At 40.0% G+C, this 26,407-nt stretch overlaps 1 protein-coding gene across 1 annotated transcript in view; it reads right to left on the bottom strand.

Annotated features, from left to right (window-relative positions):
* Positions 1 to 26,407, bottom strand: part of samd12 (sterile alpha motif domain containing 12) — a 141,206-nt gene that overhangs the window by 71,064 nt on the left and 43,735 nt on the right. Inside the window, exon 4 of the mRNA XM_059349639.1 lies at positions 10,856 to 10,996. Within this exon, the coding sequence (XP_059205622.1) occupies positions 10,856 to 10,996 (141 nt within the window). The remainder of the gene's footprint in view (positions 1 to 10,855; positions 10,997 to 26,407) is intronic.

The following is a 26,407-nucleotide window of genomic DNA, read 5'->3' as shown; positions in this document are numbered from 1 at the left end:
AAAGCTTCCTTCATTTACTGCCTCGGGGCCACACTTCTCTACAAAAGCTGTTTTGAACTTTTTCACCCTGGGACCTGAATAAGAAATTTAGACTATTGTGTCTGAGATTTATGCTTGGAAAAATGACTGCAGAGCTTGTTATCTGGAAGCGGATTTTAATCACGAACAACACCTACACTATGTCAAGAAAACAAAAAGCCTAGCTGCTCAGAGAAGACTTCATTATTTATTACATTTTTTAATGTTTGCTTTTATGGTTTTTTCTGTGATTGATTGGCGGCAGCACTGCAAGAATTTACATGAAAAGTACCTCTTCAACAATTCCAAAGTAGCAGCAAAAGTAAATCACTGGTTTTTTGGAGCAAACAAACTTCTCAACAACTTAAAACAAATCTTGTAATTCTGGTGGACAATAACAGGCTCAAATGCACAGAGTGAAGGAGAGCAAAACTGTAACGCATCTATGTCTAATTTCTTCCAAAATTGTCCTCGTCTTCTCCTTTAAATGAGACTCTGTTACAGTAAATGAAGCATAAACAGCAAGCTTGTGTCTACATTCACAGATTAGCGCTATGTACTCAGAAAACCACTTTCATAGAGCTCTGTCAGCTGTGTAATTCAAGTTTCTCTTAAGACTGATGATTTCACAAGCCAGTAATAGCATATTTACTGGCATAGGACTGTTATTGAAAACTCTGAAATGGTTATAAGCATGAAATTGAATACAGAAGAAGAGTAAAATTAGATTTTTTTTTTTTGAGGAGTGGAGAAATGCGACGGCTTAACGGCTCCCCAATCTCTGTATTAGAGTTAATTCAGAGAGATTCAGCGCAGTCACTGGAGGCCTTTACACACAACTGTTTCAACGGTTAAATGCCATTATCAGCAACACAACCTAATTAATCAGAACACCCTCATTCCCCTCCTCTCCATTGTCTCAAAGTGTGACTTTTTCACGCTGTCAGAGGGGTTAATGTGGAGCCAGAAGACAGAAAGATGCTTTTGTTTAACAGCCTGCCCTCTGCATCTTCTATCAGGTGCAGAAAGATGTGGTTTGTTTCCATGGATGCACATATTAAAACTAAATATAAACTGCACAATGAACACGTCTGTCTGAGACATTTACAAGAGAAAACACAGAACCTGTATCATCCATTTTCTTCTGTGTTGATCTTTTATTAAATGTCCTTCCTTTTCACGTTTTATTAACTTTTTTTTTTTTTTAATATGTCTTGACATTTTATAAAAGCTTTTTCTCTGTTGATTGTATCCTTTGTTTTCATTTCCTCCCTTTTCGGAGCGCAGCTGTACTTGATGAGAGCTTTTCAATAAAAAAAAGACTGTTATTCACTATTCACTGTCAGGAACAAGGTTTCATTTTCCATCATATGATGCTTTTAAGATTATCAATACTGTTTTAGGATTTTTTAAAAATGGTGTTTTGTAGATTGTCACATTTAAGGATGAGCTGCTTCTCTGATGAGCTGAGCAAATCTGACAACTTAAGAAGACAATTTCAAATATGAAAGGTAATCAAGCAAGATAGAGGCAATTTTTGTTTGGAAATTGGAAGTTGAGGATGGAAAAACACATTTCACCATTGGAGAGAAGAAATTTACATTTGATTCTATTATTATTTTACTTTCTGAATATACCTGTTTTCACCCTTTGTCAATGCTGCATTTTAGCCTTAAGCCCCTCCTCCAGAAAAAGCCCAGTCTGCTCTGATTGGTTCACATCTTCTGCACCATCATTGCAGCCGGGGATTGACTGTAACTGCACTGTCATTGACCTTTCTACCTGAATATATTATAGTTGTGACTAGGAGTGTAAAACATTTAAATGTGGTACTTTTTAGTGAACTGAAGGTCTATTTTTATTCTTTCTATTAAAAAGAATGGATTGTTTTTCATTGAATTATCATACAAGAGCTCAGAAATAAAATGGTAAAATCATCTTTTAGTTGTTTTTTTAGTTGATATACAGGTGCATCTCAATAAATTTGAATATCATATAAAAGTTTATGTATGTCAGTAATTAAATTAAAAAAGTGGAAATAACACATTATATAGATCCATTACACACAGAATGAAACATTTCATGTCTGAATTTATTTAATTTCTTCTAATTATAATGATTATGGCTTACATTTAATGAAGACCTGAAATTCAGTGTCTCAAAGGCCTCTGAAAAGTATGTCCATCTATATCCACTCAATACTTGGTTTGGGCTATTTGACTTGGACTACTGGAAATGGACTTTTCCATAATATTCTAATGTATTGAGATGCACCTGTAAATGTAACAGCTTGTTTTAAAAAGGTATATATGATATCGTATCGTTGTCCAATAGATCAATCTAATGTCATGTTGTGATGAAACCTGTGATTTAACACTCAAAGTTATGACATCACAACCTCATAGAAGTCCTGATGGCTCCTTTAAAGAGACAGTTCCTCATTACAGACTGTGTGCATTTCTTTTTAGAATTTTGATACTTTCACAGTATTTTTATAGCAAGTAGATCTGTTTCATAATCAGAAAAATGTAATCTCACTTTTACAATATGGGGTACTTCTGATATTATGTGCAGTTTGTGTCGAAATGTGTAATTAATTTATGTATTCATTCATTCATTATCCTTTACCACTTATCCACAGTCGGTACGAGGGAGGCTGGAGCCAATCCCAGCTGACATTGGGCGAGAGGCGGGGTACACCCTGGACAGGTCACCAGACTATCACAGGGCTGACACATAGCAACCAATCACGCTCTCATTCACTCCTATGGGCAATTTAGAGTCACCAGTTATACCTAAGCTGCATGTCTTTGGACCATGGGAGGAAGCCGGAGTACCCAGTGAGAACCTACGCTGACACAGGGAGAACATGCAAACTCCACACAGGAGAGCTGCAAGCCGGGATCGAACCTGCGACCCTCTTGCTTTGAGGCATGCTACACCACCATGTAACACCAAACTGTTTGTTACCCGATGCATCAGATAAAGTGTTTCTCAGTTTTTTTCAACAGTGCCTAAACAACCAAGAACATCCTTATAGCTAATTGTATTCCATCAGTATAACAATATGGTTCTGTCATAATTAACACTTCGCAGCTTTAAGAAATAGTCCCCAATACAGCTGCAACAATTAGTAGACTAATCGTTTGACAGAAAAATAATTGCCAGCTAACTCATCGATTGATCGATAAGGCAATTTTTCATGCAAAAATGGCAGAAAATGCTGTTTTTATCCTCTCAATATGGTTGTTTTCTGCTTTTCTGTTTTTTTGAAAAAAAAAACGCCTTTCTAATGTTGTGAGAGTCGAGTAAAATATTACAACTTAACAAGCACTTGCAGTGATCAGGGAAGGTGTGCAGAGTAACAAAGATTTTACCTCCTTTATTTAGCTCTCTTCTGTCACTCCTCACACACATACAGAACTTGTGTCACTACTAAGCAGGGTTGTAGCAGTGAAGGGCATGATGGGACTAAGTACCCGTCCTTTGCGCCCTGCATCGACTCCAAAGTGCCACTATCAGGTCGTCCACTCAACACTCTGTTGAGGCTGTTGTTGTTTGGGTATCGCTTTCTATTTGGAGGGCCTCGGCCCGTCTCTGTTGACTGTAAGCAATAAGCGAAGAGCCTCCACTTTCCACTGTCCCCGAGAGGGGGAGAGACAGAGAGAGAGAGAGAGAGAGAGAGAGAGAGAGAGAGAGAGAGAGAGAGAGAGAGAGAGAGAGAGAGAGAGAGAGAGAGAGAGAGAGAGAGAGAGAGAGTTGGGAAATCTAATTATTTCCCTCCCATGGCCCAGCAAGCCTTAAAGGTTAATCACTGTCCGTCTAGCTAATTCTGTCTGGGTACACTGCAGTAATTACAACACCTCGCTCTCTCGCCTTTCCCTCTATTGTGTACCTTGCTCGCTCCAGCGCTCTCTCCTGCAACCTCTCTCTCTCTTTATAGATAGTGGATGTCTCTCTCCCTCTCATGCTCCATCATGTTTGTCTTCCCATATATGTGGCACACCTCTCTCTCTAACATATAGTAGACCTATATAGCATTAATTTTAAATGGTACCTGGGGTCTATACCCTGATAGCTAATTGTATTCCATTAGTACAACGACATAGTTGCTTCATTGCTTTAAGAAATAGTGTTCTAACTCACCAATACAGCTGCAACAATTATCGATTGACAGAAAAATAATTGCCAGCTAACTTATAGATTGAGCATTAAGACAATTTTTCATGCAAAAATGGTAGAAAATGCTGTTTTTATCCATTAAAATATGGTTGTTTTCTGCTTTTCTATGTTTTGCATCATATTAAACCGAATCTTCGGGTTTTGGCATGACAAAACAAGACATTTAAAGACATTAAAATTGCATTTGGAGAAAGTGGATTGGGCATTTTTCACCAAACAATTTAAGAAATTATACCGCCTGTTGAAAAATAATGGAAATAATCATTTAATCCTCATCAATGCATTTCAAGCAGTTATACTTTATTGTTTGTTCAATCACTGTCAGTTGACTCAACACTTCCTGCCCAGATGTTTCACATTTAAAGCCTTGCAATGACTCAAACGGCATAAAAGCCTGAGAGCCTTTTATTGTGAAACACAGGAAGTGTTGTTTTAATTGATAACAGCATTGGGGGAAAAAAATGCAAAGTAGAGGTGAAATGATGAATAAAACGGTAAGGCTTCTTTGTATAAGCTATTAATGAAATCCTCATTTCAGGACTTTAGTTTATGTATATATAGATACTTTATATATAGATATTGCGTAGATAGAGATATATATTATTATTATATTCTCTCAGTATCACAGGGAGGAGGTTTCCTTTTCTCACCTCCTCTCTTTCTCACACTCCTCACTTTCCATTTTCTCCGTCTTCTCACCGCCTCTGTCTCTCCTTTTCTGTCTCATCCTACCTTCTTGACACCTACTGTCTCCCGCTCTCCCCTCCCTTCTCACCATCCCTCCTCTTTCTCTTCATCGTCTCATCTCTACTCCCCGTCACCTTCTCACTTCATTTCCCTTTCTCTCTCTCCAGGCTCGACTTCCAGCTGGTTACAGCTGTATTTCCCTCTAGCAACAGCTCGAGGAAGTGCGCGCCTTGGGCCTGGAAATACTCCACCATCTCTTCCAATTTCTCGTCGGCTGCCAAAAGCGTCTCCAGAAGCGACAGCTTAGGAGACTTAAAATACTTCTGCTTCCTTTTCCTCCTCTTCTTACTGTTACACATTCTCACCATCACGTGTTACTTTCAGCAGCTGGTGGATACAACAAACTCCAAACAATGCTTATGATAATGCAAAAAAACAGCCTTCCAATATCAAATAAAAATTGTTCATATTTTTTGGAATTAATGCACAAAATTCAATGCAAGACCCTTTCCTCACTTATACCAATTTATTATTACTTCCTGTGATGATTCTTAGGAGCTTATACATAATTCATGCCATGCAAAACAGCATGTACACCCAATTTTCTCAAATAAAAACATAAAAAAGACCACATTTCTCCTCCTCCACATCTTTTCGTTGCACATTCCCCACTTCCAACAATATTTCAGTCTTTTTTTCGTCCCTCTGTCCTTTCTCCCCGAGGCCAGGTAGAGCTCAACCAACAGGCTGCTTCCTGCTGAGGCCAGCGGCCTACCACTGCTGAGGCAAGGTGGGCTGTCGCTTTCAATATCATCAATACAGAGGAGAGGAGAGGAGAGGAGAGGAGAGGAGAGGAGAGGAGAGGAGAGGAGAGGAAAGGAGAGGAGAGGAGAGGAGAGGAGAGGAGAGGAGAGGAGGCAAAGATGAGGAACGGCAGATGATGAGGAAGGGGTCGGGAGGCTGAGAGTAGCCCTTAGGAAAGTGTCATCACTCAGCTAAACTCTCCCCTGCACTCTCTCTTTCTATTTTCCACTTGCTAGGGGACCAAAACAGCAGCGGGGGAGAGGAGCTGCTTTATTACACTCCAAATGTTTTCCAAGAATTTCGCAGAGTGACAAAGATCCCTAGAATTTGTTTCTCAGCCCCTGCGGCAAAGCCCTGCTTGAGAGTCTGTGGGCAGACGGTGCTGATGGAAGCAGCGGTGGTGGTGGTGGTGGTGGTGGTGGTGCGGGGCGCTGCTGGTAGCGGTGATGGAGGAGGGCGGCTGCTAGAATTGCTGAGGAAGAGACGAGGGAAGCTGAGAATCACAGGGTGAGACGGAGGAGAGGATGGAAAACAACAGCGCCTGGCTGTTGTTATGAAACATGCTACAGAGGGTGCATCGTGCAAAGTGAGAAATGTGTTGTGGAGACGGCAGAGAAATGAGGTTAAGGTGAGAAACTGCAGGGTGCCACAGTGTGCATATAGGAAAATACGACAGAGGAAGGGCGGCGCTGGTCCCTTGTGTAACAGACAAAAATTGTGTTATAATGAAATGCAAGATTCTATAAGATATACACAGCAGAGTTAATACAGGAACGCTGGATGTGATTGGAGCTCATTATATGTGTTTTTTGGGGAAAGGTCAAAACCAATAGAGCTAATAATGTCAATCAAGTTTGATGAGTTGTGATTATGCAGAAAAATGTTTAATTTACAATGTTTATGGTTTGGATTTATGCATGTTGACACCAGTGAAAAGTAACATTTACTCAAGTACGGAAGAACCAGAGAATTCCCATTTCGTGCTACTTTATACTTCTTTTCCACAAAATTTTAGAAGGAAATATTGGACTTTTTACTTCTTTACACTTGTTTAACGGTCAAAAAGTTCCAGCACACACCACAATACTCCAATAGACACTGTTTTATTGATGAAATACAAAAAAACAAAGATGGTATTTACCATCAATAAAAATCTATTGAGTCAATCAGTAAATCCCTTTTTTTTTACTTAGAGTAGGGGTAGGCAACCTGCAACTCTGTAAGCAGTGGCTCCCTGTGGCTGTGTCAAAAATGATTTTACGAAATGAAAGTGTTAATTCTTTACATTTTAACTTTTGGTGTATCATCGGTGTAGTCCCAAAGCAATTTGTATTCTTCAATTGTAAAAATGTGAAGCTTTCATACAACTCAAAAGTTTAGGAACTTCAAGTCTAGTTTTGAGCTTTCCATTACTGCAACAATGACTAGACTAATCCATTGAGAGAAGAATAATTGCCAATTGTGTGTTAATTTTTCTTGCAAAAATGCTGTTTTTATCCACTCAAATATGGTGGTTTTCTGGTTTTCTGTCTATTGTATCATATTAAACTGAATCATTGGGTTTTGGACTGACAAAACAAGACATTTAAAGACAATTAGATTACAAATTAGATTGGAGAAACTGGACTGGACATTTTTTGACCAAACAATTGATTGAGAAATTATTCTGCATGTTAATCATTAATGAAAATAATAATTTAATCATCATAAATACATTTCAAGGTTATATTTGACAGTTATGTCTTTATATTTTAGATTTTGATGTATCATTGGTTTAGGCCCAAAGCAATTTGTATACTTCATTTGTAAAAAAAAAAAATGGATAGCATATCAACATTATATTATAATCATATTCCAGCACCTTACCCTCAAAATTTTGGCAACTTCAACATCCCTTAACTAGGGTAGCTTGATTCCACATTCGCGCTCACTGCATACTAACAAAATCTTATTAATAAATGCTCATTATGACCTATCAGTAATGTTGGTAGGCTAATGTAGAATTAGTAGACAGTTTTATCTTCACTGTAAGGCTCAAAAGGTTTCTGGCTCAATGTTTTCTCTCTTTTTTGCCAACAATGGCTTTACTTGTGTTAGTCAAGGTTGCCAACCCCTGACTTATGAGTATTTGTAAGGTATCACTTACAAGGTAATGCTTTAATATTAATGAGATAATAATATATAATAAAATAATAATGAGTATTTCTACACAGTGGCATAGCAAGTAAAGGATCCGAAGACTTCTTCCCCCACTCATTACTGTACAGAGCACATTTATTTATTGTTTAAATTAAATTGGGAATGATACATTTGTAAATGACAGTCACATTTTTTGGTAAAACTTTCATAATGGGTTAGATTTACTCACCAGTCTATTCCAGGAATGTTATAATTTTGTTATATTATAGTTCTTTCATACAGGGCTTTTAATAAAATATACTAATAGCTGCACGTTTTATCCACACATTTGTTAATGCTTGCTCTATTCTCTGAACATTTCTCAAGACTGTCTGGGAATTCCCCTCTATTATTTATTGGATAAATATAAGAAAAGTGGTTTTCTCAGTAATACTTTCTAATAATAAGTTGTTTTTTTAATTAAAAAAATCAAGGTTATTTCTTTAGATTGTATTCTGAACTCAGAGAAGTCAACATTACTGAAGTGCCGATCTTTAACCCAGGCTTTGTAAACTGCTTACAGTTAAACTTCTTCCAGTAATAAACATTGTTTGCAGAATCGTGAAGGTATTTATTCTTTTGTCAAGGCGCCAGCACTGATTATTCTCGTGCTGCATGGCGTTGGAGTGAACTAGCACCTACACATATTGTTGAGATGAGTGTCTTGCATCCAGTAGGTAGACTCTAGACTCAACAGTCATCTTTTAATGTGATGAGAAACAACTTCACAGCCTCAGCAAACGCAGCTGAGAGTCCATCTACCCTTTGACATTTTAACTAACTACTAATGTTTTGCATGGGAGCACACAGATACGTTTACATGCATGTGACGGGATACACAGCGATGGTTTCACACTGATCCACTGGTGATGCTGCAATGAGCCAACAAACAAAACAAGAACAAAGACGGTGTAAACCTCAGAAGTGTCATCTACACCAGACACCAAGGTTATATAGTTAAAGAAAACGAAACGAAATAAAGAAGACTAGAATTGAAAAAACCTTTTCGTTAACTGAAATAAAAAAAAACCTGATAACTAACTGAAAATGTATTGTGTGGTCACAAAACTAACTAAAAATATATTGAAAATGTCCTTCGTTTTCATCTTTGTCAACTTTTTTCATACATTGGTAAATATGTTTTATTGAGACTGGGATGTCTACATGACTATGTGAGTCGATTGCCTTCAAAAAGTTCAACACTTCACTCAAACCAAAATTCAAAACAATAAACTAATAAAAACTAACACTATAACTAATTAAAACCAAAAACGAATAAAGACTAAAACTAATTAAAACTAATCAAAACTAAACCAAAATTAAGCATTTTCAAAAAAAAAAAAAAACTAATACAAAACTAACAAACTCACTCTAAAAACTAATTAAAACTAACTGAACTTTGAAAACAAAAAATCACAACGGAATTAAAACTAAAACTAATCAAAAAAACAACAATTATAATCTTGCTAGAGATGCTGGGGACATGTGTCCTATCACTTTTTGAAACAGCTGATTTTATTCCTAACCAACGTAATTTGTTACGAATGTTTTGAAAAATAGTTTGCACCAAGTTTTCTAACAAATGAGAAGGCTGTGCAAAAAGGCTGTGCAAAAGCTTCTTTGCACAATACGAAACATTCAGCATCAGTGCAATGCAAATCTAGAAGGAACAAACCTACAGATTGTGCCGTTAATGTTGAGCTGCATTTTATAGTGGGCATTTTCACATTATCAATTTTGTAGTAGCCAACACTTTGCCCTTTTGATGCCCTGTAATACATTTGTCTTCCCTGACCCACTGTAATTATCTAATCACACGATCCCCCGCAGGCCATCTCACTGAATAAAACATTAATGAAAAGGGAAAATAAAACTCGGTCAGTTAGCAAACTCACCAGCTTGATAGCTTATCTCAGTTGCTAACAAGACTCTTCTGTCCTGCAAACCATTGCTCTTTTATGGAAACATTTTTTTACTCCGACAGATGAGGTTAAATAAAAGTTGATGGTGATAATAAACTACGACAGCTCCCTCTATTTAGTCCTCTTTGGTGCTCAAGGGTCAGCATTGACCAAACGGCTTGCCATTGGTTGAGGAAGAGTCAAACTTTAACTCTATAAAGTTACATTTATAGTGATTATTATTCCCAAAAAGATCCTCTGATCGCAGCGATTGGTTGACAAAAGTTGTTGTTGTTGTTGTAAGTTGACAAAATACCACCAAAAAACCCCCACAATATTTCCTGTTTTACATCTTATAGAGGCTACACATGAATAAAGATATATTTTATATACAACTGTTGTATGGTATAGAGTTATTCACAAAAAAGAACAGGTTCAGGTATGTCATACAACATACTGTAGTGATGTAACTCCTCTTAGACCTCTGAAAAACTTGAAAGGGGAAGTTCAGCATTTTTGGGAATTGTGCTTATTTGCTTTCATGCCAAGAATAATTTAAGGAGATTGATACCAATCTGACGACAAATTTTAGTTTTAAATCCTGGTTCTTCCAGGCCTTAAAGCTGCACAAAGTCTTTGCAGGATACCGTGGCACTAAATGACAGTGAGACATTACTGCGGACTTCATGCATATATAATGACCGCTCTGTGATCACTTTACACCAAAAGATACCAAAGGAGAGAAATCTGTGCATGACTCTTGTAGTTGCATAATCATTTCTGATTCATCACTTCCTGCGAGCTTTAAAACATGCAGTGATTGCCATGACTACAGATGGCACGCATATAAATGCTGCACAGTAAATGATTTGAATATTTATCAGAATGTGAGAAGTCGGTGTCCTTGTGAATAATCTTTACCCGCGAGAGATACAGATACAGTATGTGCTGTAAAACCCTGCAGTGTTTTTAAAGCTTGTGTGAGCAAGTTATCACGCTGAATTAAATAAACAGTGTTGTGGTGAAATGGGTGCAGTGTGGTTTGAATATATGATCGAGGACCGAGTTTCAAAGAGTGAACATACCTTGTGTGAGAAGTTGAAGAGTCCTGACTTCCTCCCGGACGCGGAGCTGCAGGACCTGCTGCAGGATGTGCTGCCTCTGGGCCTCCTGCATGATACCCATTCTCTCCAGCTTTCTGTCCGTCAATCTCATCAGAGCCCGCCCTGAGCAGAAACAAACAAACAAATAAATAAAAAAAGGGCTGAAGGTTAAGGGACAGAAGGAGCGGGAAGCCAGAGGGAATTCAATATGCACAGCTGGAGACGCTCTGAAAGGGTACAGATAAAGCATGTATGTCTTTGGAGGAACAGAGTGGGGAAACGCACAAAAAATATGAATGTAAGTTGAAAAGAGAGCTTTTCAAGGTTGCAATATTTTTAAGTGGGATTCAAGAATACAATTTTTAAACCAAAATGAGATAGACCGGATTGTTGTGGTGAAAAAACGAGCGGAACCAATTACCTGTCCATCTACGTGCTAACCCTCATCTATGGTCACGAGCTTTGGGTAGCAACCGAAAGAATGAGATCGCAGATAAAGAAGCCAAAATTAGTTTCCTCCATATGGTGGCTGGGCTTAGGGATAGGGTGAGGAGCTCAAACATCTGGAGGAAGCTCAGAGTACAGCTGCTGCTCCTTCGCTTCGAAAGGATCCAGTTGAGGTGGTTCTGATCTGATCAGGCTGCCTCCTGTGCGCCTCTTGTTAGAGGTGTTCTGGGCAGGTTCAACTGGTAAGGGGTTAACCTAGAACACACTCGAGGGGTTATATATCTTACATGGCATGGTAATGCCAGAGGGGGAGCGCTGGAAAACGTTGCTGGGTAGAGTGACGTCTGGAATACCTTGCTTAGTCTGTTGCCCACGCAACCCAGCCCAGATAAACAGAATAAAATGGATGGACGGACGGACAGATGGATCTTTAAAAATAGATTTGTTAAAGGGTCCCCCATGGAGAGGTGGAAAACGTTGCTGGGAAGAGGGACGTCTGGAATACCTTGTTTAGTCTGCTGCCCCAGCGACCCGGCCCTGAAGAAATGGATGGATGGATGGATGGATGGATGGATGGATGGATCTTTAAAAATAGATTAGTTGAAGGGACTACTTTATTTCCTCCTCCAATAAGGTTATATTTTCACTTTGGTGTGATTGTTGGTTTCTCAGCAGGATAACAAAAAAACTGATGGCAAATTTTCATGAAAGTTGGAGTAAGGTTGTAGCATGGCCCGAGGAAGAATCCCTTAAATTTTGGAACTGATCAAAATCACAGGAAGGATGCACAAATAATTTAAAAATAGCTTTCATTAACTCTGCCAGATAAGACGCGGCCTTGGTGGAGTCTTCAAGTTTGTTTTTATTTTATTTGCTCTAAAATTAATTTGGAGCATGCATTTCCTATAATCCTATATTTTTTTTGTTTTTGTTTTTTTAATCAAGTGCAACAATTGATGCACATACAATGCACCTGTTTTTGGTGTGGAAATATGTAGAAAAATGAGCTCAGCAAAAGATTTTTAAGTACTCCATATGTAATCCGAAGTATTTTTATGGAGCATATATTTAGTAATCTGTAGTGAAATGTGTTCTTAAGAACCTTTGACTATCTGAATGTTAATTAGTGTTAGGCGCAGCACAACTCAGTGTGAAGCACATTCTCTTCAAACGCAGCACGAGTGTTACATAAATATCAGTAGTGTGTTTCCCTTGAGCAACAGTCCCTCACAGCTCCTTCCTTAATTGCAAATCCTTGTTTAAAATCCATAATTTAATCATCCAATCAGTGTCGATGAGAGGGATTTGGGCTACTGGTAAAAAGCGAGTCGAGTGTGGCGTAATTATTAACGCTTGTTACGAGTGCCTTTGTTGCATGTGGGATGGTAAGCAGATAGGATGATAATTCAGAGTAATTACTAGGCGTCGGGTTAGACCCTGACAGCTCCTTTTTGCTCCTTTGCCCTGATGACTCCCTCGGCAAGAAACCGGCTCTGATTGGTTCACAGAAGAGGGGAAAGATCAGTCGTGATAGGCTTGTGGAAGTCGCTTTTTTCTCCGTCTCCTCTTTCTATCCTCTCATGGTCACATGAACAAATATGCAGCATTACTGATGCAAGATTTACAGTTTTAAATTGGTGCTCCTGCTTTAATTCAGCAGCCCTATTAAAAACAACAACAGAGAGAAAAACAGGCTTTATAATTTCATGTCTCTTGACTTGTTTGGACTATCTATTGTTGATCGTTAGTGCAAACCGAGGCTCATGCTACCACTTTGCTACCACAGCACTGAAGGGAGCAGTTGGGAAGGCTAAGTACCCTTAAGTGTTAGCGGTATAACGTCGACTGTGTTAGGCCAATTTTCCCTCGCCTTAACGAAAGCAGCTCTTCACTCGCCGCTAAGGCCAGACGGGGGTAAAATGTCAAACACAGTTAAGATGCTTCAACACAAAATGGCGCTGAAAGTGCCCATTACATAAACACTGGGGAGCATAGTAGAGTCATAAAGGCTCAGAAGTGAGAGGAGCATATTAAACGCAGAGACGGAGAGAAAGAGATTAGTGAGGTGGACGGAGGGCCCACAGTCCGGGCTGGAGGAGACGCTCAAACTGACAGAAGAAAACCATCGTGCACATGCTGTTATGAGTCTATAAATAATGACCAACCATCACTTCGCACTTCATCCTGTAACCAAAGATAGATCGGCATGGCAACAGAGGTTCACTTTCTCTGCTTCAGTAATGTCGATCTTAAATAACAGCAGATACAAGAGATACAACACAGCTCCCCGACCAGGAGATAAACACACGGCTCACACAGCCTCTGTAGTAATCCTCCTGGTAAAAGACAAAAAATAAAAGTTTTGGGGTTTATTTACTGAAGCATCCACATGTTGATACAGTATTTCCTTTAAAACTTGTGTTTTATTTATTTTTCGCTTTATTTTCTTGTTGTGTAAAAGCAATATAACTGCAAATTTGACAACCAAATGTGACAACCCTCCCCTTCACATTTGCTGAAGTTGACAAAATACAGCCAAAAAACCCTACAACACGTTATTATTACACCAAATAAATAAATATTACCTGTTTTACATCTAATAGCGGCTCCACATTAATAAATATATATTTTATAAACAACTTTTGTTTGGTATGGAGTTATTCACAAACAAAGGCAGGTGCAGGTATGTTATACTACTTCTGTTACAGAAAAACTTGTATTTAAAGGGAAGTTCAGCATTTTTGGGATTGTGCTTATTTGCTTTCATGCCGAGAATAATTTCTGGACATGATACCAATCTAATGTCGTTTGTTGTTATTCATGGTGCTGCTAGGCAGAATTATTTAACGTTGGACAGAGCCAGGTTAGCCGTTTCTCCCCATTTCCAATGTTTATGCTAAGCTAAGATAGCCGGGAGCAGCATCAATCCTACTACTCTCCTACTTAGATATAACATGTTATGTTCTCACTGACATCTGAAACACGTCTAAATTTATAAATCATTTTCAGAAAATTAGTTCAAGTCATTTAGTAGCGAGGTGATTGAAGTTGGTGGAGTTAGCGACTACAATACATTAGACCTTTTTTTTTTAATTCAGCAAATATCTTGTGACGTTCTGCTAGCTGTTCGTTCTGTGTGCGCTGAAAAAATAAAAATCTGGTGTTCATACAGCCCTGGCTCTGTAAATGGGAAGCAGACAATGAGGCTCGGAATAAGAAGCTTAAGAAGCAAAAGCATTGATGGGAGGGGTGTATTTGTTTTGTTGTTGAGTTCACATATCAATAATCTTTCTCCGGAATCGCCGACTTCTCCTTTAAGTTAATTCTTTAAACTATACGAATGAAACCTTTCAGTTACTTAGAACTGTTTTTTAAAAGCATTAAGCTTGAATCCCTGTAGACGTTTTAATAGATCCGGCCTGATCACCACTAAAAGCTTGAAACAATAAGAGTATGAATGTGGGCAGGTGGAGTACAGCGGATGACTGGAATACGAGAAGCTCGGCGATGGCGGCGAACACACTGCCAGTTCTGGGCGGCGGGTGCCAACGCGCCACTTCTTCCAGTCGGCGGCAGTATCAGCGGGGTGGAACAGCTTCTGTAAGGAGTCCAAGCTTTCACTCGGCTGCCCTGCAGCTCTGAGCCATTGGCTTCGACAATCCCACCAAGCCTCAGCTGGGAATCCTTCAAAACCACAATTAATACACTGAGCAGTGTAGCATGGCCGTGAGGAGAGGAGGAGGAGGAGGAGGAGAGAGAGGAGGAGGAAGAGGAGAGGACAGAGGATGAGGAGGAGGAGAGGACAAAGGAGAAGGAGAAGGAGGAGGAGAGGAAGAGGAAGAGGAGGAGGAGAGGACAGTGGAGGAGGAGAGAGAGGAGGAGAGGGCAGAGGATGAGGAGGAGGTGGAGGTGAGGAGAGAAGGGGATCAGGAGGAGGAGGACAGAGGAGGAGGAGGAGAGGACAGAGGAGGAGGAGGAGGTGGAGGTGAGGAGAGAAGGGGATCAGGAGGAGGAGGACAGAGGAGGAGGAGGAGAGGACAGAGGAGGAGGAGGAGAAGGAGGGGAGAGAGCAGAGGAGGAGGAAAAGACAGAGGAGGAGGACAGGACGGAGAGGACAGAGAAGGAGTCGGAGGTGGAGGGGGAGGAGAGGACAGGGGAGAAGGAGGAGGAGAGGACAGGGGAGGAGGAGTAGTGGGGGGAGCAGAGGAGGAGGAAAAGACAGAGGACGAGAGGACAGAGGAGGAGGAGGAGGAGAGGACAGAGGAGGAGCAGGAAGGAGGAGGGGGGAAGAGAGGACTGAGAAGAGGAGGAGGAGGAGGAGGAGGAGAGGACAGAAAAGGAGGAGGAGGAGGGGGAGGGGGAGGAGGAGGAGACAGAGGAGGAGGAGGAGGAGGAGGAGGAGACAGAGGAGGAGGAGGAGGAGGAGGAGAGGACAGAGGAGGAAATTGGTCAAGAGGAAATAAATGAGGTAAGAGCGGGAGAGATACATTAAGAAAAGTTGAATGTCTGCAAGTGATATAAAAAAAAAACAGTGAATGAGCTATAAAGGCATTAAAAAGCAAAAGGAGCCTGACTTGGCTGTGTGGCATTACAAACAACATATTATGTCAGCGTGCTGCATGGTTAATTCTACAATATTACAGCACTTTGATAGAGCAGACATGGCAGAAAATCATTAACTCTTGACCCAAAAACACATATTACAAACTCTCACTGTGACACTGTCGTCCACTCGTCGCTAAACAGCGGGGAAGTTCTGAACGTGTTTAATCACTGCTCTGCAGACTGTTTGAGTCCATCCACTCACTCTGTGGTCCTGTCACTACAGCTTCTTCTATGACACGAGTATCGATTGGATTCAAATTTCTCTCTCCTCTCTGACACCTGACAGAATCTCTTATCTACTATCTCCACTAGGTCCACTGCTGGGCACATTTTATAGAAAGTAAAATGTTTTCAGCAACATAGTCTGTCTAGTGTACCAATACGTGACAAGATTATCTTGCTCCTGCTACCATTAAAGGCGAAAATGCTACTGCAGTTTAGAAGAACCAACAATTCTCTTCACTTTCAGGGTTGACAAGGTAGGTAGTAGCCATGTTTCCATTGAAGTTGCAGAAAGAGAAAGTTGCAGAGAAAATTTTTAAATATTGCATAAAAGAAAATGAGAATATTGGATATTTCCACCTATGGTTAAGAGCGAATAAACAAAGCTGCATAAACGTACTTTCTTCAGAAGATGGCAGTGTAATGTGTTGCTGTAGACTAATCCATCGGTAAAAAGTAGTAGAAGAAGAGATAAAAAACAATAAAAAAGGGGTTGCTAATGGAACAACTTTGGCCACCCACGAGAGAATATGGAGAAAAGACGCCAACAGTGGAAATAGCTTCTTCTTTTTTTTTTTGGCAGAACTTATTCAGAAAAATTGTTTCTATTTTTCTCAAGCAACTGTAAAACTTTTATGCACATTTTCAAAAAAGTTTTCATCGAATTTTGGTGTTTCCGTCAAGCTTTCCTCATGCAAATCTTCAAAATGTGCAGAGAAATTTGTTAATGGAAACAACTTTCGTGTCATTACTGACATTTTATGATCTGTTGGTTCAGTACTCTTGGGTTTCAGTTTAAATTATCTTTGCCACACATAAAGTTCGGATGCCCTATTCAAATGAACTGTCGCTCATAAAATGCATTTATTAGGTCGTGTCCAACTCCACTTTTGCGAGTTAATAATCGCATAATCTGTGTGTAAAGTAAGGCACAAGGGGCGATAGGGTTGTATTTAGTCTCCTCATTATGTGCGGGTGTGTTTTGGGTGCAATATGAATTAAACCAATCAAAGTGTCATCTCCTATTCCCTTTGAAAACCAGTTGCACCTGCACCTGGCACCTTTCTATTTAAATGGCGGATTTGGCAAAATGGAGAAGTGAGTGGTTTTCTGCTTGTGCATAAAGTAAAAGCGTGCAAGCAGGATATATACAGAAGCTGCAGGAATCATCCAAAGCTCCCTCAGGTGAACAAACAGATACCAGGTCTCTTTTTCCATTAGCTTTTTGGCTTTTTAAACAAAATGCCTGTCACAAGTTGTGGATGCAGCAGGTTGTCCCAGTCCCCAGTTTCAGGATTTATTATTAACTGTCGTCTTTACATCAATAACATTTAATTTACTGGTCTCCACTTTTTAACTGAGCACCAGCAACTCTGATACATTATTGTGAGTGGACTTTGTCCTGCTCCAATACTGTTTGTAAGTTGCCAGAGAAGTAAACAGAAAGACCGAATGTGGAGCTAAACGTGGAGCTGAGGGCAGCGAAATAGATGAACCAGGGAGGAACAGGTGAAAGATGGGAAAGAGCAAAAATCTCATCCTATCCGCCGCTGTATCGAGAGAAAACTAACATTCACAGCACAGCAATTCACAAATAGGTATGGTGCATTCAATAGCATCGGAATGGCTATGGTGCGTTCAAGAGTGTGGGACATATGAAAACTTACAGAAAAACTAAAAGAAATTATTACTGAATGGAACTTTAAAGTTCAATAAACAAGTTAACAAAACCTAAACAGTAAAAATACAAAGGACTGTAAATAATTTCACTGTGTTTTGTATTGTATTGTATATTTTTCCACATTTGTTGTACTGTTGAGTAAAAACTGTTTTTATATTTTTCTATGTTCATCTAATTTAATTTGATTTGTTATTAACTTTGTATTTTAATACATTTTAACAAATCTCTAGCTTCTTTAGTTTTCAGTACAGATGCTTTAAAACTGGCAGTTTAAAAAGTTTAAAATTGTGATATGACGATATGTAGAAATATATCGTGATCATTTTTTTGCTATATCGTCTAGCCCTAGGCTGACTTGGACTAAGGACCCCCATCTGGAGGCAAACCATTATAACCCTGCTCCTTTTATACTGTATTTTGGGTACTTTTGGTGGACTGTTGGCATATAACCAAGTGGCAGAATGAGATGCATGTGATCTCAAAAAATATGATTCCATCAGCCTTTATCACATCTTCTCTTGAATTGAAATTGTGCAACAAAAAACAAGTGGGTGGAAAACTTTATTCTATTACATTCTGGTCAATCTGCTTTCTGCACATACCAAAATATTAAATACTGTACACCTATAGCTCCCCTCCTTTATTCTCTAAAGTCTTTCCAGCTTCCCTCTTCCTCACTGCCACTTACCTATTCACATAGCATCTTGACTACCATACTTTCCTGCTCCCCGTGGAATGAGGTAAATAATTTCTTCCCCTCTCGCTATAAGGGGGTTAGTGGATCCAAACTCCTGGGAAGATGAGCTGCTGCGGCTTTCACTGAACTCTAAAAAATGTCTCTCCTCCACTTTTCCTTTCCTTTTTTCTTGATTCTTACCTGTAGCACATCCCACAAATGTGTATTTTATTAGACAAGAACTATCTTGTACCCAAACATTTATCATCAGCTGCGTTGTACTGGATGTATTTTTACACACAAGGCAAATATGGGCTCACGTGTGTACACACATACTTCACAGGAACACACAAACACATTGTCCCTGGGAGTTAGATTAATGAGTGGTGGGTGAGCAGCAGTGTTGGGCTGAAGCAGATTAATCTACAGCTATAGCCTGGCACAGTCAACCACGGCTTTGATGAATGGGAGCTTAAAGTGCATCTGTACAAACACACACAGGCATATACGGAGCCATCAGATATAAAGCATGTGGTCACAAGAACAAAAAAAAGATCCTGCGTTTCATTTGGGAGCTAAAATGCTACGCTAATTATGGCTGTGTGTGGGGCGGCCACGGATACAAAAGCAGCAAATTAACCCTCCTTTGCCCCAAAAATCACACTCTGCAGCCTTGACATGTTTTCAGCAGCTGTGCTTGAAGCAGGTGATACGGTGCAAGAATGTATTCTATTCTACAACACTTTCTCCATAGGTAAATCTTCCACACCAGTCACACTTATTTCTCAAAAATCCCGCGCAGCTGTGTGCCCATATGCGTGTCCTCTGGGGATGAATGTCACCGTGATGCATCTGGAAAACTGCACTCCAAACCTGCACTACACTCTGTCAAGCACAGAATAACAAGTGATGAGTGCTGAGTGCCGGCTAGTAAGTATACTTCTTGCTGCCTTATGCGATCGGACCCCCCCTCCCCTTCAAGAATAAAAAGTGGGATAACAGCTTTGGATTCAACAAGCTGATGCCAACAAAACATAGACTGTGGCAGCACTTTGCAGAATCGTCGTCAACGTTCTCTGTGATACGGAGCAGCTTGCAGTCCTTAAAGTAAATGGTGACTGATTGTCTCAGTCACAGAGTTGCTTGTAGCCCTGCAGCTAAAAGGATACTGCAGCTACTGAGCACCTGTGATCCAATGCTAATGCTATTCCAGACTGTAGGAGACAAGGCCAGTTATGATACTAGAGAGAACAGGGTTCAGTATAAGTAATGAAACTAGTCCAGCCAGCCAGAGACACACAAACACACACCCACACGCAGATAATAAGGCGCCTCAGTCCTCCACTTGTCACAGCAGCAGTAGCCTCATGCTGCTTCCACCACTTCTGATCTATTTCAGTGTGTGGATCATTATATCGCACCTCTGTTGGTTATCTGCAGCTAACAACCTGGAGACAGCTCACAGGGACTCAAACGCTGCAGAGTCGGTTTAGATTACTGGAATCACTGTAAGGTTTTACTGAGGAGCTAACTAGCTGTCCAGAGTTCAACACACGGAGCTGGATTTCAGTGGTCATTATGGAAGGGCTGCTAGCTGTGATTTCAGAGCCTCAACATTCAGTTAGAGGTGGAGGGAATCTAAACGAACTAAAACAGTACTAGGAGAGCCGGTTTAGTTCATGGGTGATCCCAATTGCAGAGTTGGGAAGTCTTTCTGGCTTTGTTGTCACGCAAACAGAAATAAAAAAGAAGAAATAAAAAATGTTCAACTCTTGCAATGGGACCACTCCCCAAATTGCGACCACTCAAAGCGCTTTACACTACAGACTGCGCTCATTCACCCTTTCACACACTCATTCATACTGGTGGCAGAGGCTACCCTAAACGGTCCCACCTGCCACCATTGGGAATTCATTCACACACCGATGAACGCAGCATCGGGAGCAATTTGGGGTTCAGTATCTTGCTCAAGGATACTTCGACATGTAGGCTGCAACGGTCAGGGATCGAACCACCAACTCTCGGTTGGGGGCCAACCAACTCTACCAACTGAGCCACAGCCGCCCGTTATAAATGCAACATTGGCCTTGGCAGAGGTCGGCATCCTCTTGGTAATATCCTTGTACTCTAATACTGCATAATTATTGGTAAAATTCAATTTTGGCTGCTTGGGCCTAGAGAACATTTTATATTTGAAGACTTTGGCTTATTTTGCTCAATGGAAAATATAATGGAATTTGTACAAATACATCTTTAATTCCACAAGACACAAAAAAAAGATACCAAGACCTAATCATAATTAACTAGAAGGGCATAGGAGAGTTCAGATCACCTCCAAGGCCAATGATGCATTCAAGTGCTCCATGGATGGTCCAGATTTCAGAGTTGGGAAGTCATTCCAACTTTGGCGTGTTCTTAAAGTCTTTACTGTCATGCAAACACTGAAAACTGATATCCACATGTTTAAATGCTTTGAGAAATAAAATACAATTATGATGAATATTCCCAACTCTCCTTGGCAGATGTCTGCATCCTCCTTGTGCTATTCTAGTATAATACTGTATAATTATTAGTCAGGCTGCTGAGCAAAATAAAGGGGACACGCTGGACAAAAGCAAGACATTTTTTTCACATGCTCTCCATCACCATAAGTTTCAATTTTTGATGGGAGCCATATCATAAAGATTGCGGATATGGCAGCCATGAAGAAGGTCAATCTTGGTGTCAAAATATACATTTTATGGGTCAAGGAATCCATTAAAGCTCATTATCACTAGAAGATTATTTGATCAAATAGATGTGTTCATTTTGGCCATGTATTTACGTAATTTCCAACTCAGTTCCTAAGAGGTCTGACATATATTAATATAGGTCATTAACAGTGCATGTATTCTGAAAAATGGATAACATGCATATATTTAAACTTTATTAGCTCTACTTGTATCATTTGTTACGTTAACAACTACAAAGATCTTTGCAGTTCCTCCCTGCATGAGCACCTTGCACCACAGCCAGTTTACAGCCACACTTGACCAGTTGACTGCAGGCTTTTGAAGCAATTGGTAGAATGTTCCACACATTGTATATAGGCAGTTTCAAGTCATTTTAGGCTGCTTGGGCTTGGAGAACATTTAATTCTTGAGAAGTTTGGCTACTTTAACTTAATAGGAAATATAAAGGAGTTTGTACCAAAGAAGATACCAAGCTCTCATCATTATTCATCATTACGTGCTCCTTGAAGCTTGATTTGCACATCAAAATACAAATACAACGCAATAAAAATAACAAATGACTATGGAAATGTGACCATCTGAAGAGCATGTGAATGAACCATCTGTCATGGTGGAGGTCTGCAGCATGTGCTGAGAGAACATTTAACCTGTGAGAAGTTTGGCTTATATTGCTAAATGGAAAAAAGGGTTTTGTAGAGAAAAACTTAAAAGAAATCATAAGATACCAAACACTTATTGTTGACTAGAAGGGAGCGAGGAGAGCGCAGAGCTCTGTCTAGGCTATGCACTAAGCAATTTTAGCAAATGGGAGAAAATAATTTGTGTATCTGCCTTGAAATGTTTGGATCCACTCCAAAATGTAATGGGTTCTTCCTGAGCCCTTACTACACCCTTTCACCAAGTTTCATGAAAACGAGACAAGTACTTTTTCTCAAAACACCCCTCCTGCACGCTGAAACAGACTTTTCTACAACGTCACCAAACCTCTCCTCCAGTCATAATTAAAGGAGGTTGCCGCCTAACAATAAACGCCAAAATGGGTTATCAAAAGCTGCGCCTCCTGGCTATCAGCTACGTGAGCAATCTGCAAATTAGCGCACATTAGATATAAGTATGAACAGTGAATGAGAACAGACTGCACACAGCTACCGTAGAGCTCCCAATGTGAAGTGGACACAGAAACCGTCATGTAGTAGGTCATAGCCTACTATATTTTGAAAGCTGCACCAAGATCGATTTACAGTGAAAGTGCAGAAACCCAAAGTAAACTCCCCACATGCCTGCTCACTCAAGTGTTGCCTGGTCTTAGCCTTTCTTAGCCGGAGAGCCAACTGCTGAATCACACTGGCTGCTGGGTCATAATCAGCACAGTGTGAGAAGATTACTGTGATTGAGACTGTAATCACATGACTGCATAGTGGTGGCGATGTGTTGCCTTCAACCAAATCTCTAATTTTCTTGCCATAATCGTTACAACAGGCTCAACATGGGCTGTAATGAGCTGAATGTCAGGAGATGATTTTTCCATTTTTTTGGCCGTCTTTTTTTCTTTGTGATCAGGCAGACAGTAGTTGCGATAAAAGGGAGTAATATGAAGTCAAGATTACAGTATTATAGTGTGTGTTTGTTCATCTTCAACAAAATCAGTATAGCAGTGAATAGGACTGTGTGCTGTACAATGAGGCTAACTACACTTTGTCTATGTAACTGCTCTTCGTGTCATTCACAGTCTCTGAAGATTCATTTCCAAACTCTCCATATGGAAAAAGCAAGGACGACATTTTCAAAACATGCAATCGGCAGAGCAGTAATTAATTTTATATTACACATCGCTATATAATCACCTTGCCAATGGCATCATTAACCACGATTCCTTCTGTCTGCGGATCAAATTGTCCCCCAAACAGCTCATCAGCAGCGAGCTGTTCAAATTTCCCTTTTGGAAATTACACAAAACAATGGCCATCAGTGGAGCTGTTTTGCAGCTCTTGAGTTGATATGCAGCCATGTTAGTCCCTTTGACTCGTTTACTATACGCCTGTTCCTCTATTACACAGCAGCACTTTTACGACAGCAGTCTGTGGCGCCTGCAGAATTCATTGTCTCATCACTCAAGAGCTGTTTAGGCCCTGTGTGGCTGGGTGTCCTCGTCCTGCCTTTTTTTTTTTTTTTTAAAAGCGTTTGTCACCTTTCATCCTTTTCTGCAGCTCATCAAATATACATTTTGTACCCAGCGTGAGACCTTCCAGTGGACGGGGGAGATCACGGCCAGAGCTGCACGGGTTATTTTCAAAGTGGGAGAGATGATGGATCCGCCAACCAGAGGGGGCTGAACACAGACCTTTAGGGGAACTGAAGTGGTACGGGGTGTGCTGCTGGATACAGGCCACCCTTCATTAAACCACTAATATTACAGGCTATTAATTATTCAGTGTAAGGCCTTATGACACCATACATCAAGGAGTATTATGAGGCTGGTTATTCATTTATCCCAGTGTTCCTGTGTGAGGAAAAACAGTCGAACCGATGAATGGCAGAAGTAGTATTCCCAAGTCACACCTCACTGCTGTCTCGGTTTTTTATCAAAGCTTTTTTTCTGTGTCTCTTTCAGTCTGGGCGACCCGCTCCCATGCGAGAGGTCTTTTATATGTCCAGGGAACCGTTTTCTCATAAGTTTTCTATGGCTGTGGGCTATTTCAGGTTACAAATAGCAGCTGTTTATTTGTATTATTTCACATTAGGGTATTCAAAGTTCATTAATCTGGGCTAACATTTAGTACACTGAATAATGAATACAAAGTATAACTATTAATAATGTAGCTTGTTAATGCTAAGATTTAAAAGGGCAGTGTGAAGGATTTAGTGTCATCTAGTGGTGAGGCTGCAGATTGCAACCATCTGAATAACCTGAAGAACCCCTCCCTTTCCATGCATGTAGTGGAAGATACAGTGGCCTCCATATCTATATATTTACATTATTTTATTCAGTTTGAATGAAGCTATGAATTTCAGTCGCAAAAAAACCCTGAAAAATCCTACAACTAAATCCTCAATCCGGATAAAGAAATTCATCAGAATAAATGAGCTATTCTTTTTTAATCAAATCAACATAAATACATGCTAGACTGTAATACAGGTGTGTCTCCCTTTATGTGGGAGGGGAGACATCTTTTTAACTGCAGGGAAAATTGATTCATAATTGATTTTCACATTCATAGTTTCAAGTGATTAAACACCCATGAAAACATAATTAATATCACATTCAATTTCTGCCAATAGGGAACCCTAAATCCTACACACCAGACATTAAAATGTGCAATTTGTAGTTCTCCAAGAAAATAAGAGGGCATATTTTACCTTGACGTACAAGTAATGTGTAATTTACTAAATCTTATCAAGATTGTGTACAGTTAGACACGCATTAAACCTGCTATGTCCTTTAAAAATGGATGCTGAACGTTTCAAACTACAATTAAGACCTAGACCCGAACTGATATTCAGCATTAAAGAAACTTATTTCTAAAACTTTATCCATACAGGAGAGATTAGTTGCTCAGGGGAGGCACAGAGAGCAACAGCCCAGCAGAGAGGAGACACAGGTGGATGCCAAGTGGAGTTGGATGTGAGGAGGATGCAGCCTGCTAGCTTTTTGGCTAAGCTAAGTCCAGTATGATACATTCATGCTGATACACATGCATGTGGCATGTGTATCAGCATGAATGACGCTGTACAGGAGTTTTATGCGGGGCTGCTCTCTTAGCCTAGCCTCAATTTTCCTCCCTTTTTTATCGCAAAAATCATGTCTGCAACACAATATATAGACATCTTTGACATCACTTCTTCACAATCTGTTGATAATTTTAGTACATTTTTGGAATGTTTAAACTAAAAATCTCTGCCATTTCTTACAAATTGCACCTTCAAATGTTAGCCAAAGAAACACAAACACACACACACTGAGACGTTTCTGAACGGACCCTGCAGCCAGCCTCTACAGCTGCATCTAATTCAGTCTTTGTATGCCTTTAGAGAGGCTCTGAATTTTCACACTGTGATGTAATGGCCTCCTCTGACAGAAAATATAACTTAATAGTGACTCACCCTTTTCTCCCTCTTCCATCCTCTTGCTTTTGATTACCTATGTCATCACACCTTTTGCACTGATTACATCTAAGGTATCGGAAATTGTGTGTTTAACTAATTTTTCATGCCGCTCTACTCTCCCACCAAAAGAGCTTCGTCCTTGTAATTACAACGGATTAGGGACTAATATCTAATTATGCCTTAATATGCTTTAATGCATTTTTAATGACAGCTGGGTGTTAAAGTCAAATTCGCCGCCGTCTCTGTTGGGGGTGGGAGGTGAAGATTGAGGGAGGGAAAGGGTTTCTTGGCAGAATAGGCTGGAGGGAGGATGGGAAACATTGATTTCTTTGGCTGAGGTTACAGGAGCCTAGCAGGGAGGCAGCTGCTGCATACTGAAGTCATTCGACGTTAAAATGTTGCACCAGCACTGATACGCAGTAAAATGCATTTCCCTCGCTGCTGTTTTATGTCAAAGGAGGGAGGACACAAATGCCTGTTTGAATTATGATCTGGAATTGAGACTGTTTATTGATTCGGTACTTTATGAAGGGGTGACTACTTCGCTAAGACAAGTGAGATTGAGTATCGCTGGCAGCTGAAAGGAGGGTTGAGTATTCTGCTGCTGGATTGAACAGAAAATACAGTAAAGAGTCTGGAGACTCCAGCGTTCTGCAAACCGGAAAACCAGGCAGATGCATACACACACAAACACACACATTTTCAAGGGTGACAGCGAGTGTATGACAAGCCCAACAAGAACAAATAGACAATCTAAGATGCACGACTGTATGCCCTTATAAATGAATTCATACTCACTGTTTGTTTGTCTACGCATGATTGTTTTGCACAACAATATTCCATTCATCATTTGTTTCCCTCTTGTTTATTCTAATAGGGTGCAGGAACAGAAAAATATCTACATAATATTTCAAAGATTGATTGGGATGCAAATTGCCTTGCGAGCCCAATTGGTGTGGCTTGGCCTGTTTTAATTGGGTTCTGTTAATTAATGCTCGATGTGAAGACAAACTGAATTACTTGCAGGTTTTGCGCATGTCATTATCTCCTAATTGTGCCAGCAGGAA

The sequence above is a fragment of the Centropristis striata genome, chromosome 14 (assembly GCF_030273125.1).
Source record: "Centropristis striata isolate RG_2023a ecotype Rhode Island chromosome 14, C.striata_1.0, whole genome shotgun sequence".
NCBI lineage: Eukaryota > Metazoa > Chordata > Actinopteri > Perciformes > Serranidae > Centropristis > Centropristis striata.
Note: the sequence above shows the minus strand (reverse complement) of the source record. Positions and strands in the feature narration are given on the sequence as shown.